The 18,506-nt window shown below is 46.4% G+C and overlaps 1 protein-coding gene across 2 annotated transcripts; it reads left to right on the top strand.

Annotated features, from left to right (window-relative positions):
• The first annotated feature begins 1,492 nt into the window (after positions 1-1,492).
• GPN1 (GPN-loop GTPase 1) lies at positions 1,493-13,937 on the top strand. 2 transcript variants are annotated; one of them, XM_069850517.1, is made up of 15 exons: positions 1,493-1,682; positions 1,764-1,857; positions 4,034-4,073; positions 4,411-4,477; positions 5,009-5,046; positions 5,571-5,649; positions 6,406-6,500; positions 7,158-7,203; positions 8,217-8,363; positions 9,654-9,736; positions 10,903-10,942; positions 12,027-12,117; positions 12,605-12,712; positions 13,379-13,517; positions 13,614-13,937. In XM_069850517.1, the coding sequence occupies exons 1-14, from the start codon at positions 1,551-1,553 to the stop codon at positions 13,468-13,470; spliced, it is 1,152 nt and encodes a 383-aa protein (XP_069706618.1). In that variant the 5' UTR covers positions 1,493-1,550; the 3' UTR covers positions 13,471-13,517; positions 13,614-13,937. The 2 variants fall into 2 exon arrangements, with proteins under 2 accessions (XP_069706618.1, XP_069706617.1); XM_069850516.1 differs by having other exon boundaries at positions 1,495-1,682; positions 13,379-13,937.
• The last annotated feature ends 4,569 nt before the right edge of the window (positions 13,938-18,506 follow it).

Below are 18,506 nucleotides of genomic sequence, written 5' to 3'. Positions count from 1 at the left end.
ACTCCTTCACTGGTAAAATATTAAAAAGGACAAAGTCTTCGAAGCAAAGGCAATAATATTTTCATTTTACAATTCAGCGCTGAATTGGATGCCCTCCTAAAAAGGCATAATGCAAAGGCTGGTTACAGGAGGTTTATAGTGGTTAAACATACATATTCATACTAGAAACACTGGTTACATGTTCAGGGAATATTGGTTAAACATACACAGAACTCATATCACCCACTCTAAAACATACATCACAGTTCCTTTGTGTCTTCAGAATCCTTTGATGCTCTTTATCTTCTTACTATCTCCTCTTGGTAAGCTCAGGTCTGCCCCTTGTTCCTGCTGAGCGACTGTCCTTGTTTTAACTAGTAAACAAGCTAAACTCCTGTTAGCAATCACATCCTTTGTTACTGCAAGCTGGCCAAGGTTTGCCTTCAGTATATATACTAGTTTTAGACAAAGAACAGTGTAAGTCCTCAAAGAATATTTATTTAGGTTATCCAACTATGTCTGGAGATTGTCTGCATATTATCTCATGATACGAGATTTATATCACAAAATAATTAAGCATACAAACCAGCTGCAGCGAAACTTACCAATTAATTCTCACAATATGTAGACAATGTCCAAACATGGACAAATAACCTGAAAGAATAAACACTCTCTTAGAGTTGCAAGAATTTATTTACATGCTTTGTTGTCCCGCAAGATGTAGTTGTCTTAGGTCAAGAGATAACCTGAAGGAAGTCTCCAGGCATGGTTGGATAATCCAAAAAATAACGAGCATTCTTTGAAGATTTATATGGTTCTTTATCTAAAACTAGGATATATACCCACTGCTTTTGTAAGACGTTATACCTTTTTTAGAAGGGCATCCAATTCAGCACTGAATTGTAAAATAAAAATATTATTGCCTTTGCTTCGAAGACTGTCTTTCATAATATTTTGCCAGTGAAGGAGTGTTTCTCGCACGTAGTTTAGCATATTGTAGTTACCATAGATAATATGCAGACTATCTCCCCCCGCGGATAAATAAACTGAAAGAATAAAGAGTTGCAAGAGTTTATTTATGTGCTTGATTGTCTTGTAAGAGAGAGAACCTGAAGGGAGTCTCCAGACATGGTTGGAGAACCTAAAAAAACCCCTCGTTTTGGGGTTTTAGAAAGCGAGCAGCCTTTATCAGGGCCGGGCAACGCGAGGGAGCGATCTCCATCGCTCTGGGAGAGTTTATTTGCCGGCATTTTCGGTGTCGACCCCCTCCCCCAAGCACGGACACAGCTGCGAGGCCGCCCCACAAGGGAAGATGGCGGCGGCACCGGAAGTAGAAGCGCGCGCCAAGAAGATGGGGGCCGCGCGGGCACCGGAAGTAGGCGCGGGTGCTGGGAAGATGGAGGCGGCGGGGCACCGGAAGTAAGAGAGGGCGCGGAGAGGATGGGGGCGGTGGGCGCACCGGAAGTAGGGGCGTGTGCTTCGAAGATGGCGGCATCGGGGTACCGGAAGTAGGAGGGGAGCAGTGAGGATCGGGGTGGCGGGGCACCGGAGGTAAGACCGGGCGCTGGAAGATGGCGGCGGCGGGCGCACCGGAAGTAGGAGCCGGTGCTTCGAAGATGGCGGCGGTCCCTTCCCCGTCGCCGTCCCCGGTGTGCGTGCTGGTGCTCGGCATGGCCGGCTCCGGGAAAACCACCTTCGTGCAGGTGAGGGGCTGCCGGTTCCCGCCCGTTCCCTCGCGCCGCCCCCGTCTCGGCGGGGACTGACGGCTCCGCGTGTCCCCGCAGCGCCTTGCGGCGGAGCTGCACGGGCAGCGCTGCCCGCCCTACGTGATCAACCTGGACCCCGCCGTTCGCGACCTGCCCTTCCCCGCCAACATCGGTGAGAGACACCGGGGGGTCCTCGGGACGGGGGTGGGATCCCGGGGCTGGAGGGGAATGGGGAGAGGGGGATCCCGGGAGTTTGGGAGGGGAGAGAGGGGATCCCGGGGTTTTGCAGGGTGGAATCCCGGGGATTTAGGAGGGGAGAGGTGGGATCCCGGCAGGGAGAGGAGGGGAGGGATCCCGGGCGTTTGGGAGGGGAGAGGGGGGATCCCAGGGGTTTAGGGGGTGGGATCCCGGGTCTTTGGGGGTTGGGAAGGGATCCTGGGGGGTTTGGGAGGGGAGAGGGGTCATCCCGGGTGTTTGGGGGGCTGGGGAGGGATCCTGGGGGGTTGGGAGGGAAGAGGGGGTATCCCCGGGGTTTGGGAGGGGTGGGGTGGGAATCCCCGGGGGCTTGGGAGGTGTGTGTGGGGGTCCCGGGATGGGGGAGGTTATGGGGTTTGGGAGGAGGGAGATGCGGGGCTTGGGGGGGGCAGAATCCTGGGATTGGGGAGGTGGGAGATCCCGGGGAGAGGGAGGTGGTCTTGGGGCTGGGGAGATCGTGGGTGGCGGAGATTCTGGGCGGGTGGTGATCCCGGGAGCTGGAGAATGGAGGTTCTGGGATGGGGATGGAGAGATCCCGGGTTGGTGGAGAGATCCTGGGTGGGGGTGTCTTGAGGCTAGGGAGGAGGAAGATCCTGGGGTGGGGGATTGTCAGGGTTGAGGAGATCCTGGGTGTGGGGGTTCCTGGTGCTGGGGAGGAGGAGATCTTGTGTGGGTTGGTGGGAGATCTTGGGCACGGGGGAGATCCCAGATGGGGGGGTCCTGTGGTTATGGTTGGGGGGAGACGCTGGGTTTGGGGTGTGTCTTGAAGCTGAGGAAGGGGGTTCTTGGGGCTGGGGAGGGGGAGACTCTGGGTGTGGAGAGTTGGAGGGGGGATGTTCTGGGTAGGGGTTGGTCTTGGGGCTGGGGGAGATTTGGAGGGGGCCGATCTTGGGTGGGGAGGGCTCTTGGGGCTGGGGAAGAGGGAGATCCTGGGCTGGGGGTGCCTAGTGGGAGAGGAGGATGTCCTGGGGCTGTGGCCGGAGAGAGGTTCTAGGGTTGGAGGGAGAAGGTCCTGAGGCAGAGGATGGGGGTTCTTGGGATGGGGCAAGGGATCCTGGGGGACAAGGGGGGTCCCAGGGTGGAGTGTCCTGGTGTTCGTGGTATCAGAGCAGGGGGGTGTCCCGCAGTGCTGGGGCCCTGGGACAAAAGAGTTCCTGCAGCAGAAAGGCTGGTTCATTGGGCTGTAGGGGAGAGGTGATGTGTGCTGTGCTGTAAATAAACAAACCCCGGTTTTGTACCACTTTTCCTGTTTTTTTGTGGGAGTGGGGGGTGTGAGGTGTTTGGTTGCTCACATTCTCCAAGAGATTCCAGGTCCTGACACAGGAAGAGCCTTAAGATCCTTTATTTGATTCCTTTCTCCTGCTATTCTTTACCATGTGAATTTTTAGGACTAAAGGCATTCTCCCAACATGTTTATACAATTTTTTTTTACATTATCCAGTGTGATTTGCTGCGTTTGGGTCCTTGCGGTTTTTCTCTGTATTGGTGATGAATTTATTAGCAGATGCAATCTGATTCCCATTATCCAGAACAGTGGGAACTGTGTGTGTCTCCAAATAACATCTTTAAAGCACTTTATAATACACGAATTCTAGAGAAAATACCTTAAGAGCAAAGCAGATCTTATATTTAGACATTTGGGAAGGCTCAGCAGGTTTGTGAGTGTCTGTGCTGTCTCTTAAACTTCTTGAAGTTTGCTGCCTTGCTTCTCCAGAGGACAGGAAAGGCAGCGTGGATACCAGGTTGTTTTATTTGCATTAGATGAGTACGTGCGTATCTGCTGTCCTGCTGGGTAACTTATACCGTTAGATACCTGTGCTTCGTTAACTGATGTTGAACAACTGAGAATAAAATTCAGCTGAAGTGATCGTTGCAAAATGCCTAAATTGGTGGTGTTTCACGTGAATTAATTGGTTTCTTATGCACATTGAGAGCATAGCAAATCTGTTCGATTTCATTTATTCCCTTTGGGAGGTGTTTCCTGTTGGTGCTAGATCTGTTATGGAGACAAAAGGATTCTTGTTAGAAAGAGAAGGGCTTTCCCCTGTCAGCAAACTGACGAAGAAGGATAATTTATTGTCTTCCTTCTCTAGATATCAGGGACACTGTGAAGTACAAAGAAGTCATGAAGCAGTATCCTTTTTTTTTTCTTTTGGTCTAAATAATGGTATTTGAAATCTTGGATGTTGTGAAAAGAGCCTGTCATGTCTGCACAAACGAGGTTCTTCATTTTCTTAGAGGTAATTAGTGCCCAGCTCGGTATACATGAAAAAGGATTGAGAAATGTTGATCTTTAAGGTCTTCTGCACACACAAGATTCTGTTTCCTTGGAGATAATTAGTAAACAGCTCTGCATGCATGAGAAAGGATTGTGAAATCTTCATCTTTAAACTGACAGCTTCATCAGAACTGACAACCAGCCTCTCTGAGGTTTTGCATATTCATCTGCTTTCCTAAATAAAGCGTTTAGATACGGGCTGGGCCCAAACGGTGGAATAGTGACCTCTCTCAACCTCTTTGCTACAAGGTTTGACCAGGTACGAGGTTTTGTTTGTGTGATGCTGTGAAACTGGGGTTCTTTGTCCATTTGGAGTCTTGGAGAGTGCTGGGTTTGTTAGCCTTCTCGCATTATTTGGAGCTGGAGTATTCTCAACACAGAACCATGTATTCTACAAAGTAGCCAACGTGCATTTTTAAGAGATTTCAGTTTTTCCATCTTTTTAAAAAGTAAAATTCACAGGCCACCTGTATAGAACATTCTTTAGTGGGGTGTTTGCACATGTTGAAAGCTGAAAGACCTTTTCTTTTGATTATAGAATAGTTTGGGTTGGAAGGGAACTTAAAGATCATCCAGTTCCAACCCCCCTGCCATGGGCAGGGACACCTCCCACTGGATCAGGCTGCCCAGGGTCCCATCCAACCTGGCCTTGAACACCTCCAGGGATGGGGCAGCCACCACTTTCCTGGGCAACCTGTTGTGTACGTGCGTGTGATTTCTACTACAGAATGGTTATGAAAGTTCCCGCTGTGAGCCTAAATACAAAGTTTACTCCTCCTTTTTCAATCAGGTGATGAAGTTTATTGAAAAAAGGCAAAATGCATCCAAGTGAGTACATTCTACCAAGTTCCACTTTTCTGGGGGTGGTATGGGAAATCCTACAAAGGTTCTCTGCATGTGTCCTAGTTGTTTTTTCAGCTTCGTTATAAGTTTTATGCGGAAAAAGGCACAGAATTAGAACAGATGAACTAGGCTTTCTTCGGATATATCAAATAAATGCCTGTTGATTCCAGTCCTGCTTTCCTTGTCCTCCTCTAGACTGTCATTTTTCCTCGTGCAATGTTCAAATAGGCAACAATTAATTCTGAAGAGATTGCAGTACTAAGTGTCTGCAAAATTGGTGCCTTCAGCTTTAGTAGAATCTGGAGAAAGTATGTGCTGCTTGGTTATGAAGCATGAAGGACAATTTCAGGCATGCTTGTAAATCTTGTCACTGTTTGGGAGAAGCTTTTATGATCTCTAACAGTGTAGTTGTGTCTCTTTCTATTACATGCTTGTGGTAATCTGGTTGGATCAGGACCTTGTGCTTAACTAATTTTCCCTTGTTGTTTGTCGTGGTGACCTGTGAATAGGTATGTTATTATTGACACACCAGGGCAAATTGAGGTCTTCACCTGGTCAGCGTCGGGAACCATCATAACCGAGGCCTTGGTAAGTGCTTTCTACATGACTTAGAATCATAGAATGGCCTGAGTTAGAAAGGACCCACTAGCAGCCTTCCAGCAGGCCTACAGAAAAGCTGGGCAGGGGTTCTTGATCAGGGAGTGCAAGGATGGGACAAGGGGGAACATTTTGAAGCTGAAAGAGGGGAGATTGAGATGAGATCTTAGGAAGAAATGTTTTCCTGTGAGGGTGGGGAGGCCCTGGCCCAGGCTGCCCTGAGAAGTGGTGGCTGCCTCATCCCTGGAGGTGTTCAAGGCCAGGCTGGATGGGGCTTGGAGCAACCTGATCCAGTGGGAGATGTCCCTGCCCATGTCAGGGGGTTGGAACTGGATGGGCTTTGAGGTCCCTTCCAACCCAAACCATTCCATGATTCTGTGATCGAGTCCAACTCCTGTGCCATGGGATGACCCCACCTTTCACACCGTGGTTCTGAGGGTCCAAACACTTCTGAAATATTCTCCGGCTTGGCACTGTGACTGCTTCCCTGGGAAGCTGTGCCAGTGCTCCATCACCCTCTGGGTGAAAAACCTTTTGCTAATGTCCAATCTAACACTCCTGTGGTGCATCATCCTGCCATTCCCTTGGGTCAGAGAGAAAAGCTCAGCACCTGCTCCTCCTCCTCCCGTGTCTGTAAGCTGTAGAGCGCAATGAGGTCTCCCCTCTTGGCAGTGAAGCTGTGTAAAGGAAGAAGCTGTTGCACAGCATGTACTTCTAATTAAAATGTCTCTTACTTTGTGTTCCCAGGCTTCCTCTTTTCCCTCAGTTGTTGTTTATGTGATGGACACCTCTCGCAGTACCAACCCCATCACCTTTATGTCCAACATGCTGTATGCCTGCAGGTAAGAAAAGCCAAAAGTGCAGTCAATCTTTCTGTGTCTGTGATAATTGTTGTGGAGGGGATTTATGGAACGATTTGGGTTGGAAGGGACATTTAAAACCTATCCAGTCCAATGGTTTTCCATGAGCAGGGACACCTCCCACCAGGTCAGGTTGCTCAGAGTGCCCTCTGACTTGACCTTGAACACCTCCAGGGATGGGGCAGCCACAGCTGCTCTGGGCAACTTGCTCTAACACCTTGCTGCTGTCGTTATAAAATAATCTCTTCCTTATGTCTAATGTGAATATTTTGAGTTATTTGACTTCGTTGCTTGATTCACAAATAATAACACTGAACCTAAGGCTTGAGTCAAAGTAGTTGAAAAAGGTGAAGAGAGTTAAAAACTGGGATCTGAGAGTTACAGAAAATAGTACTCAAAATCAGCTCTGTGTGTGTAAGGAGATTTGATATCTTACAGATGTGAGCTCACATCTTCAGGGAGGGATGTTTTGATTCCATAATCAGGACCTGGGTGAAAATAATGTTCTAATTCATGTGGAGGAGAAGAATTGTCTTTTGAAGTCAAATGTATTGTTTGGTCTTGTCTGCCTTATCCTTAAGTTTTCTTTCCTAGTGAGATTTAATTATTTTTATTTGTGGTTTTTTTTGTTCCCCTCAGTATCCTGTACAAGACAAAGCTGCCTTTCATTGTGGTCATGAACAAGGTAAGTTAGATCTGTGGGTTCTGTGTCAGTGGAACATTGTTCTATGTAGCTTACTTTGCTGTAGGGGGAATGGCTTTAAATTGGAAGGGGGAAGATTTAGATTAGATATTGCGAAGAAATTCTTCATGATGAGAGTGGTGAGGCCCTGGCCCAGGTTGCCCAGAGAAGTGGTGGCTGCCTCATCCCTGGAGGTGTTGAAGGCCAGGTTGGATGGGGCTTTGAGCAACCTGATCCAGTGGGAGGTGTCCCTGCACGTGGTAGGGAGGTGGGAACTGGATGGGCTTGAAGGTCCCTTCCAACCCAAACCATTTCATGATTCTGTGGATACTCTCTTTATCTGTTTTCCTCCTTCCCATTGGAGGGAAATGTATTGGAGTTTTAGACGCCTCTATGTTGTGGTAATAGTGGATATTCATGCGGTAAGTTATGTTTATAAACCTTTTTAATAGGCTGTTTGCATATGAATCCGTGTAAAATTATGGAACCATCTCCTGTCTCTGCATCCATCATATCGCACTGAGTTTAAATGATAACATCTTCAGATTAGAGCATTGCTCACTTTATAAAGATCCTGCTGGCTGTTGCCCGACGTGGCAATGGCTCCTTCTCCCCGCTGAGCCACCGGTCGATCAGGAAAGGCTGGGATCTCCAGTGAGGGCTATTCTTGTCTGTCCTCCATCATCCAATCTAATATTTACAACTTAAACCTCCTTGCACATTGTGCAATTTCTGGATGTTCCTTTCCAGTAAGACACAGAAGCCTTTAGACATGTGACTGTTTCCTTAAACAGTGCCTCTGTAAAACTGGGATAGTGGGAGGTCGTCTTCTCATCCTGTATTAAAGTAATTGGTTGGGTAAACACAGCGTGGGAAACTTCAAGACAGGGCTGAATATTGTGAAAAGATCAGGATTTTGAAAGAAAGTTTAAAGTGGAAATTTGTTATTTGTCCATTTAGCAGCCTATGGTTGAGATTTCATCATTATTACTTCTGACAGTTACCTGTTCTTCCAGACCGACATCATTGACCACAGTTTCGCAGTAGAATGGATGCAGGACTTTGAGACTTTTCAGGATGCACTGAATCAGGAGACGTCCTATGTCAGTAACCTGACTCGCTCTATGAGTTTAGTGTTGGATGAATTCTACAGTTCACTGAAGGTAAGAGTCTTCCTTTTTTTGCCACCTCTTGTAAAAGCCTGGGGAAGAGAAAGCTCAAGGGAGATATTATCGATGTGTATAAATTCCCGATGGGAGGATTGAAGGAAGAGAGAGGCAGGCTGTTCTCAGTGGTGCTCAGTGAAAGGACAGGTGGCAACAGACACAGCAAATTAGAGGAAACTGTGTTTAATCAGAAGAGGGAAAAGAATTTCTGTAATTTTACTGATTGAGCGCTGGAACAGATGGTCCAGAAAAACCGTGGCATCTCCATCCTTGAAGATACTCAAACTACACTCAGAAAAGATCTTGAGCAACTTGTTCTAGTTCATCCTAGAGGTTGGACTGGATGATCTTCGCGGCTATCTTCCAACCTTAGCCACTTTGTCGTTCTGTAGAACCATTCCATGATTTTATGATTCTAAATGTCCTGTGTGGAGCAGTATTTCAAACAGGTTGCAGTGTTGCCATGTACGGGACTTCCCAGTCTTTATTTGCTACGCTGATTTTGTGTTCTGCCATAGCTACTAGAAGAGTAGACTGAGAGCAGGACACGTGCAGATGATTGTGGAGTAGAAGGCAGATTGTACTTAAGTGCAATTAAAGTATAAGTATTAATATATATTGGCACGGTGCTGAGACCAACACTTTTTGGAAAACGTGACTGCCTGCATATTTGCTGCACTGCTGATAAACTGCAAGGCTGTGATGGCAGAAGTCTAAAGTTTTAAAATAGTTTGGACTGTCTTGCATATGAAAAAGAGGGAGATTTTCCATAAGTGGATGCAAATTTCTTAAGGGTCACAAGTGTTGGCCAGTAATAGTCTTAATTAAAGGTATTAAAGGTGAGGGGTCTAGCTCTGGAGCCCTCAGCACAGGAAGGACATGGATCTGTTGGAGCAGGTCCAGAGTAGGCCATTAAAATGATGAAAGGCCTGGAGCACCTCCTGTGTGAGGACAGGCTGAGAGAGTTGGAGCCTCCTGGACAGGAGAAGGCTCTGAGGAGGCCTTATTGCTGCAGCAAACATTAACAGCAGGTGGAGAAAGAGGAGGCAGCAAACATTAACAGCAGGTGGAGAAAGAGGCTGAAAGTAGAAAATAATAGGAGCAGAGGTATTGCTGCACACTGCTTGCCGCTGCGATGATTAAATACATGTCACTAGACTCGTCTGTGTTTTTTTAGTTCTGTGGTTTGATTTTATTTTTTAAAGCTGTTGCTTTAGTCTTTCCATCAGTTACTGAAAAACTCGATTCAGTTCCTCTTCAATTCTGGTCTTTGGTTTTATTTTACAGGTGGTTGGTGTTTCTGCCGTGCTTGGCACAGGACTGGATGATTTCTTTGTTCAGCTGTCAAAAGCTGTAGATGAGTACGAGAGGTAAGGTGATAGCCTTTGCTCCCTGGCAAAGTGAACTTTTGCTGGATCATAGGAGCATAGGATGTCCTGAGTTGGAAGGGACTCACAGGGATCATCGAGTCCGACTCCTGTCCCATCGAACAACCCCAACATTTACACTGTAGGTCTGAGGGCGTTGGCCAAACTCTTCTGGAATATTGTCAGGCTTGGCGCTGTGACTGCTTCCCTGGGGAGCTGTTCCAGTGCTCCAACACCATCTGGGTGAAGAACCTTTTCCTAATGTTCAACCTAACCCTCCCCTGGCTCATCCTTCTGCCATTCCCTCAGGAGAGAAGAGCTCAGCATGGGCTCCTCCTCCTCTGTGTGTGAGGAAACTGCACACCGTGGTGAGGTCTCCCCTCTGTCTCACCTTCTCCAGGCTGAGCTGACCCAGTGACTTCAGCCGCTCCTCACACGCTTCCCCTGTAAACCCTTCCCCAGCTCCATGCCCTCCTCTGGACGCTCTCCAGCAGCCTTAGATCCTTTTTATCCTGCTGCGCCCAGGACTGTCCCCAGTGCTCAAGGTGGGGCTGCTCCAGTGCGGAGCAGAGCGGGACAATCCCTTCCCTCACCTGGCTGGGAACGCTGTGCTGGATTTGCCCCAGGACACTGTTACCCTCGTGCCTGCCAGGGCTCACTGCTGGCTGCAGTTACTAATTCATCAGCCTGCTCTCTGATTTGAAGCACTGATGGCTGCTCACAGCTGAGGTAGCCTAGGGCTTCTAATAAACTTAGGTGCAGAGGCAGCATAAAAAACAGCAGTCAGAAGGAACTATTCTGTGGTGAAGTTTTGTGTTAACTGTTCCATGAAGAGGTAGGAGCTTTTTTGCCAGCAAATCCATGCAGTCATTCTCTGATTCCATGCAATGATCAAGGTTTGAACCTTCCTCCAGAAGCTAATGGATCCATTTAATTTCTTATCCACAAGATGGTGTGAGAAAGGTTTGCTATTTTAATGCAGTATGTTAAATTATTGTGCATCTGTTGGTTTCAGAATCGAAATCTGGGTAAAAAGTACCATTTCTGAAAATGTCTCTCAAACATGAAAATCTAGAGAAAACTTTTGGTGTTAAAACAAGCCTCTAAGATGATCCTGACTTAATATAAATCAGGGATTAGTTCAGACTGAACTTTATTTATCTTTTCAGAGAATATCGTCCAGAATACGAGCGCCTGAGAAAAACGCTGGTGAGTCCTTTTAATTATTCAATATCTGGGTGTCACTTCTTGTGGCCCAGTAGGCCAGTGGCATCTTGGCCTTCATCAGAAACAATGTGGCCAGCAAGAGCAGGGAAGGGATTGTGCCCCTCGACTCGGCATTGGTGAGGCTACACCTCAAATTCTGGCTTCAGTTTTGGGTCCCTCAGCACAAGGATGTTGAGGGTCTGGAGCGCATCTGGAGGAGGGGAAAGGAGCTGGGGAAGGGTCTGGAAAACAAGCTTTGTAAGAGGCAGCTGAGGGACCTGGGGCTGTTTAGCTTGGAGAAAAGGAGGCTGAGGGGAGAACTCATCACTGTCTACAACTACTTGAAAGAAGGTTATAGAGAGGTGGATGTTGATCTCCCGAGAGTGACAGGCGACAGGGTGAGAAGAAATGGTCTCAAGCTGCGCCCAGGCGCGTTCGGATTAGACATAAGGAAAAATTCCTTCACTGAAAGGGCTGCCAAGCACTGGCAGAGGCTTCCCAGGGAGGTGGTGAAGTCCCCATCCCTGGAGGGGTTTAAAAGATGTGGTGCTCAGGGATCTGGTTTGGTAGTGGACAGGTACTGTTGGACTTGATGATCTCAAAGGTCTCTTCCAACAAAGTGATTCTGTGATTCTGTGAAAATGATTGGGGAGAATTTTTATATCTTCCATTCAAAAGGATGGAGACTATTGTATAAATAACAAATCACTCTGCAAAGTTAGTTAGGAATATCGCTGTGTCTTTTCATGCCTGTGAAGTTTTGACTTAGACGGTGGATACTGGAGACTGAATTGCGGTAGCAAAATCAGTGGCTCAGCTCACCTGGAGCTCTGGCTCTCCAGAGCTGCAGTCCCAGCTTCGCTGGCTTTGCTTTCCCAGCACTGCTGAAAATGTTCCTCAAGGCCCTCATGCTGAAGGTTGAGTTCTATGTTTATCCCAAAGTTCTGTGTAACCTTGGGTGTAATGTAAGACCCGCTCCTTGGCTCCTGCTTTCTGGCTGAGGACAGGCTGCTGGCACCGGGCAAGGTGGCTCCTCTGCTGATGTTCTAATTGCACTCAGAATCCATGTGTAACTTTGTACCCACAGGAGGAAGCTCAAAATAAACAAAAGAGAGAGCAGCTGGAACACTTGTGGAAGGACATGGGCAGCGTGCGCATGCAGGGCAGCACACTTGGAGGTACTTTACTGGGGAGATGAAGTTGACTGCAGAACTTGTCGAGTCTGCCTTGAGCAGTCGTGTGGTGCCTTTCTGTCTTCACAGTAAAAATGTGAAAGCAGCTTCTGTTAGTAAAGCAGAGAGGAGCTTTTCTCCTGCAGGATGGGTCAGAACTCTTCCACTTGTCAGCAAGAGAAGAAGAGACCCTGCTGTGTAGGTAGAGCAGTGGTAGCAGTAATTAAACACTTCAGAAAAGGTGCAGCGGTCACATCGGAGCACGAGACGGCTCTCACGTTTGAGAAGGCTCTTGTATCAGTTGAACTCTTGCCTTCTTTGAGTTTGCTGATATGATTATGGTGCTGATGCAATCTGTCCTATGTCTCTGGAATGCAGAAGCAGCTTTCTGTGCCTTCAGGGCAGGTATTAATTGCTGCATTGATGTGCAAATAGAAATTGTCAGGGCATGGGCTGTGCTGGTTTGTGTAGAGCTGTTTCTGTTCACTTCCAGGATCTGATGATGCTTCTGCAATGGGTCCCTCAGAGCTGATCCTAACAAGAGGAATGCTTGATGAAGAAGAAGATAGGGAGAGCGATACCGATGACATTGACCATGAAGGTAAGGGAATGAGGGATCTGGTCTGGTCTAAAAGCTGCCTGTCTAGTCAGGAAGTACCCTCTGTATTTAATTATGGATTGACTGTAATCAGAGCCTAGAAAACAAGCAAACGTTCGGTCATCTCATTGTAGGTGTCTGGATCTGTAGGAAAGCCCAGCTGCAGTGCTCAGCCCAGTGGCATCGCTGTCTAACCTTTGTGAAAGTTCACTTGTATGTTTTCTATTCAGGAAATTATTTTTAATAGGTGAACCAGACAAGTGGTTGTTTTTAGATTGCACAGTGAGCTCTGAACCAGATTAATGCACAACGTTTTATCATCTTTTTGGCCTTACAGTTTCTGCCCCGGCTCTCTTCCTTTTTCCTGTGACTCCTGATCTTGGAGCAGTCTTTAAGTTCTTCATTCTTTCCCTATTCCATTGATTTTTAGGGTCACTTATTTCTTTTGCTTTGTACAGTCATAGAATGGTTTGGGTTGGAAGAGATCTTAAAGATTATTGAGTTCCAACTGCCCTGGCATAGGCAGGGACACCTGTAATGAAGTTGAAGATGTTGTAATGAAGTTGAATGTCAAATAGACTTTGTTTTGCTCTGACTGGCTTGACTCTAAGCTTTATTCAAGCTGAACAAGTGCTGAAGTACTGCTAAACTGTGAATTTTTCCCCTCAGTTACTGAGGAGAGTCATGAAGAGCCAGCCTTCAGAAATTTCATGCAAGAGACACAGATGAAATATCAGAGAAGAAGCAACCTGAGTGAATGAGACCTTCAGAAACGGATGATTTGGGATCCCTTGTAATGGAGTTAAAAGTAAAGAAAGAGCATAAAGAAACTTGCATGGAATCATGCATGAACTTTTCTGTCTGTGAACAGCTTCCTCTGTTGTATTTATCTTTCTTCCTGCAGTAACTGTCGGTCAGATGAGTTGGAAGTCCTGTATCCAACTGACTGCACGTTTGGCCGTCTGCCCCTGTGACTTCCTGAAGCTGAAGGAACCAGACAGCACTTTCTTTTGCTCCAGATTCTTTAGATGTGCCTGTTGAGAGCTCAGATTTTGAGCTTGGACAGCGTTAGCATCTAGAGTACTTCTGGTCTCCAGAAGTGTGTTCTGTTCACCTTGTGCAGACTGGTGTTGTCTGCAGCCGGGCACAGTGAAACCTCTGCTGTGTGAAACGTCACCAACCTAGTGTTTGGTATTTTGGTTTTAATTAAATATATTTTGTATACTAACGAACGTGTGATGGTTAATAGCAGGAGATTGCTTGTCACTGTTCGGATGTGAGACTCTTCCTGTGCTTACATCCCAGCCATATGGATGCACAGTAAACGCATCATAATTACGTTACATAGATACAGATGCCTCCTAGGAAAATCCCAAGTAAAGAAAGTTCCCGGGAAGGAAAGTAATAAGAATATGAAGAAAGAATAAGAAGAATGAAAGAATAAGAGGAATGAAAGAATCTGGCGTGATGTGTATGTGTTCCAAGTCAGGGCAGCACACAGAGAGAGATGCCCTTCTTCCCTTGGCCTTGAAAATCTGTTCCATCTAGAGATAGTATGTTTAACATGAAGCATAGCTTCCCATTGTGTGTCTGCTTTGCATAGAGCGCAGGCAGCTGACCAATCGTACGTCTGTTCTGTATGTTCTGTGTAGAGAGGGCACATATAGAGGGAACAACGTGGTTGTGCTTCCTCTGTCTGCATAGATTTTTTTTTTGTGTAGAGAATGTGTCTTCTGAATAGAGAGAAAAAAGCCTTGGGGAGATGAGATCAGCTGAGGCTCCTTCTTGGTGGAAGAGGATCCACTGTCTGTGGATGTTTCCTATAGACTGCGCTTAGGGGTGCAGCTATTTGTTCTTGAAAGAGATAGATTGACACGTATCTCTATACATCTATCCATATATATTCTGTTTATACTCACGCATTTTGTGTGCATTCTATGTGTGTAAAGACATCTCAATGGTGTCCTATCTGTGTATTTTATATCAGGACAGAAATTGCCTCGCTCAAGCAGTGCAGGACTTATTCTGTAGGTAGAATACATGCAGCCTACAGATAATGGAAATGAAATTATGAAAGCTTCAGCAAAGCAAGGTGAAGCTTTTTTGTGTCCAGGTAAAATACATACTCTCTTGTTCATGTCCTGTTCAGGGCAAGATTCTTCTAGTGTAGGCTGTAAATGAACTGTTGGCTTCTGTTCAACCTATAGATGGAAAGCAGGGACAATAGTCCAAACCCTTTTGTCCGTCTGCTGGGCCTCTGCTCTCTGAGTGCCTTCTCGTTTCAGCCTGGGGAGCTTGAGCCTTCTGCATTGCCACTTCTGTTGTGTTGCTTCTGTATCTCTTGGGGTTGCTTCCTCGCCGCTGTCCCATGTCTTTGCATCGCTTCCCCTCGCTGTCCTGCATCTTTGTATCGTGTCTTTGCATTGCTTCCCCCTGCCATCTCACATCTTGAGCAGGGGGAAAAGGAAGAGAAATAACAGAGGAAGAAAGAAGGGAATGAAAAGAAAGATGGCACAGGTGATCATACAAGGATCAATAACTAACTCAACAAGCAAACACTATTTTCACACGTAACAGCTCAAAAGGTTGGTACTATGATTCTTAACCTTGTTTCTCTATCCCATGGGTGAGTAGCCTTGGTAAACGTGTATGATTCCAATCAGAATCCATAGAACACATACAATAATTTTGGAGCCCTCAAAAAAAACCACAAACCAACAAAAAACTTCCTGGCTCTTGAATTCTCCCGAAAGTTCTAAGGTTAAATTTTGTGACAAGAATCACATTGGATCGGATGAATTTTGGGGGCTTAACACCAAAGTATTAGGAAACTTGATGCACCAGTTCTTAATCAGTTTAATCACATACAAAGCCTCATAATAATCTGGTGTCTCTAAAGGATGGAGTTTCGAATCCCAAGGATAGAACTCACAAAACTGTGTTCTGATGATGTATTGGAGAGTATCTTTCACCACTCCTCTTGCTCCCAGTTAAGTAGATCTAGATCTTGCTTCCTGAGGAACAATAATAGTCGTAACAGAGAATATACAAATTCCTTAGGAAAGGAGACATTAGAATTAGGGAACACGGGTCTTGCCAGGTCTACAGTGATAGTAAAGGGAGTTGCATTGCTCATGTTAAACACAAATCAACAAATATAACAAAACCTCTCAGCCCATCTCCAGCAGCAGAGGGCGTAGCAGCACATGTCCCCAGTCCGTCTGATTCCACCGTGGACCCTCGAGTTCTCCCTGGGGAAGAAAGAATCATAGAATCATAGAATAACCAGGTTGGAAGAGACCCACTGGATCATCGAGTCCAACCATTCCTATCAAACACTAAACCATGCCCCTTAGCACCTCGTCCACCCGTGCCTTAAACACCTCCAGGGAAGGCGACTCAACCACCTCCCTGGGCAGCCTGTTCCAGTGCCCAATGACCCTTTCTGTGAAAAATTTTTTCCTAATGTCCAGCCTAAACCTCCCCTGGCAGAACTCGGTCCAAACAGGACCTATTTTAAAAAGAAGGAACAATCCGCAGTATATTTATTTTGCCTTCCTTTCCATGGGCATTGGTGACTACCTACACATACAAGTTAAGAGGGGATTTTAGAGTAAGAGGTACCTCTCCAATAGCTGGGAGGCTCACCAGAACAGGCTGTCCTGGGCAATATCTAGGTTTGATGAGGTCCTTCTCCTCCCCAGGGAGTAAGGTGGAAGAAGTCAGGCAAAAAGCAGTAATTTTGGGGCATCTGTTTATTCCCCAACAACCACTGACCCTGGCTACGGAATCTGGGAGCCCCCCAGGCTCGTGGGATGCAGGGTATCTTTTGTAACTCCGTTGGTCAGTCACCCAAATCTGGTTTTTATTGGGAGTGATCCTACTCTGGTTTGCTGTATCGGTATTCAAAATGGATATTTGAGCCCTTGTAAAGTCCAAAAAGGTGGCTTAATGGCACTGAGGGGAAAAGTAGCCAATAAATCCTCTTGTTTATTTTCTGTGAGCCTTCTAAAAGAAACCCACTGGCTGCTTTTCTGCTTGCCTACTAAATGAGCTTTTTTGGCCTGGGGAGGTTGGTAATCTCACCCGCAGGAGCTGAAAGAGCTGCTGCTCCCTTTGCTAAAGGGTCTGCAGGCATTTCCTCCTCTTGAGGAGAACCTTTGTCTGCTGGCTTCCACTTATTTTTACCAACAAATGCAGACCAGATAGGGGCAGGCCATCCATTTAATATTGAGGAATGCCTTTTCTCAGACTCTCTTTCCACAACTGACTCCGTGAAGCTTTAGGAAACCTTAAGGAACTGGTCAAACCTCTCATGAAGGCAATCATTTTGTCCAGGTTTGCTAGCATCAGGGCACACATCAGTTCCAAGCTTTTGTGTGCTTCCAGTGAGTTGGCTGAGCCCAGGGGCAGGGAAGTCATCCCTCTCCAAAAAAGACTGAAATCAGGGTCAGAATCAGACTTCACCACCTCCTCATTAATAATAATCAGGAGTTGGAGCTTGGAATTAGGGTTGGCAGTGGGGTCAGATTTGTTACCCTAACAATGAGCCCTGCTCTCCAAACTGGAAAAACTGGTTTCACTGCTTCCCCCACCACCGTCCAGCAGCTGCAATTTCAGTTTCTCTTCTCTCACAGTTACCTCTAAGCTACTTTGCAAGTTCTCTGAAGCGCTTGGTGACACGCTCTGCCTCTGGGTCTGTCACCAACTTCTTAACTGTTTCTTTCAAGGCCTCATTTTCTCTCTTAATTTTGTGTCTATCAGACTTTTCTTTCCAAGCAGCCACCCATGCGGCTGCCAGCATTCCAAAGATCATCAACAACTTTAAAAACAAGAGAAATCAGGCATGTCCTGGGTGGCCATCATTTCTATGCTGGAAATTAGAATCATAGAATCACCGCCAGGTTGGAAGAGACCCACCGGGTCATCGAGTCCAACCATTCCCATCAATCACTAAACCGTGTCCCTCAGCACCTCATCCACCCGTCCCTTAAACACCTGCAGGGAAGGTGACTCAACCACCTCCCTGGGCAGCCTCTGCCAGTGCCCAATGACTCTTTCTGTGAAAAATTTTGCTGTTTCCTTTTCAGCTTTCAAGTCATTATCTCTTTAATATGAGAAGAAGTTGCTATTACAAAAAGTGGAATACTTTTCATGTAAGCTAAAATAGAGTTAAATTTCATCTAAGTAAATGTGTTTTTTGAAAGTTAGACAGAATGTCCTGCTGATCACACGTTTCTTTCAAGCAGGAGTTTTCCAGACCCTGTTCATACTTTGGAGAGGACAATGCCTTGTGCTTAGTGTGATCTGTGCTGAGCACATGTGGCTTCTGCGACCCCCTCTGTTTGCAGCCTTTCCCCATCTCAAATGCAAGATCAGAGCTCCAAATTAGCAAGAGATTTGGTTGTTGTGAAGTTCATAATAACATTAAAATTAGACCTTGGGAAATAATAGGATATGCATAAAATTTCCAGAAAATATTATCTGTATGCTTGTAAGTGGGAAATAGATCCTCTCCCAGCTCTTGCCTCTCTGCACACAATGAATGGAGATCACTCCCTCGCATGTGCCCAGCCCTGACAGAGGATGCTCACTTTCTAAAACTTCAAAATGAGAATTAGAGAGTTGATTTGCTGGAATTTTCAGTATCATTTCCAATACAATTTTACCTGGCTCACCACTTTGCACAGATATCCTGCCAACTATGCCAATCCTGTCAGGGCTCATTCCCGACACCACTAGTGTTTGGGTCCCCTCTGACCTGCACAATCGAAGAGGTGTGATGTCATTTGATATC

This window comes from Phaenicophaeus curvirostris, chromosome 2 (genome assembly GCF_032191515.1).
Source record: "Phaenicophaeus curvirostris isolate KB17595 chromosome 2, BPBGC_Pcur_1.0, whole genome shotgun sequence".
Lineage (NCBI taxonomy): Eukaryota > Metazoa > Chordata > Aves > Cuculiformes > Cuculidae > Phaenicophaeus > Phaenicophaeus curvirostris.
Note: the sequence above shows the minus strand (reverse complement) of the source record. Positions and strands in the feature narration are given on the sequence as shown.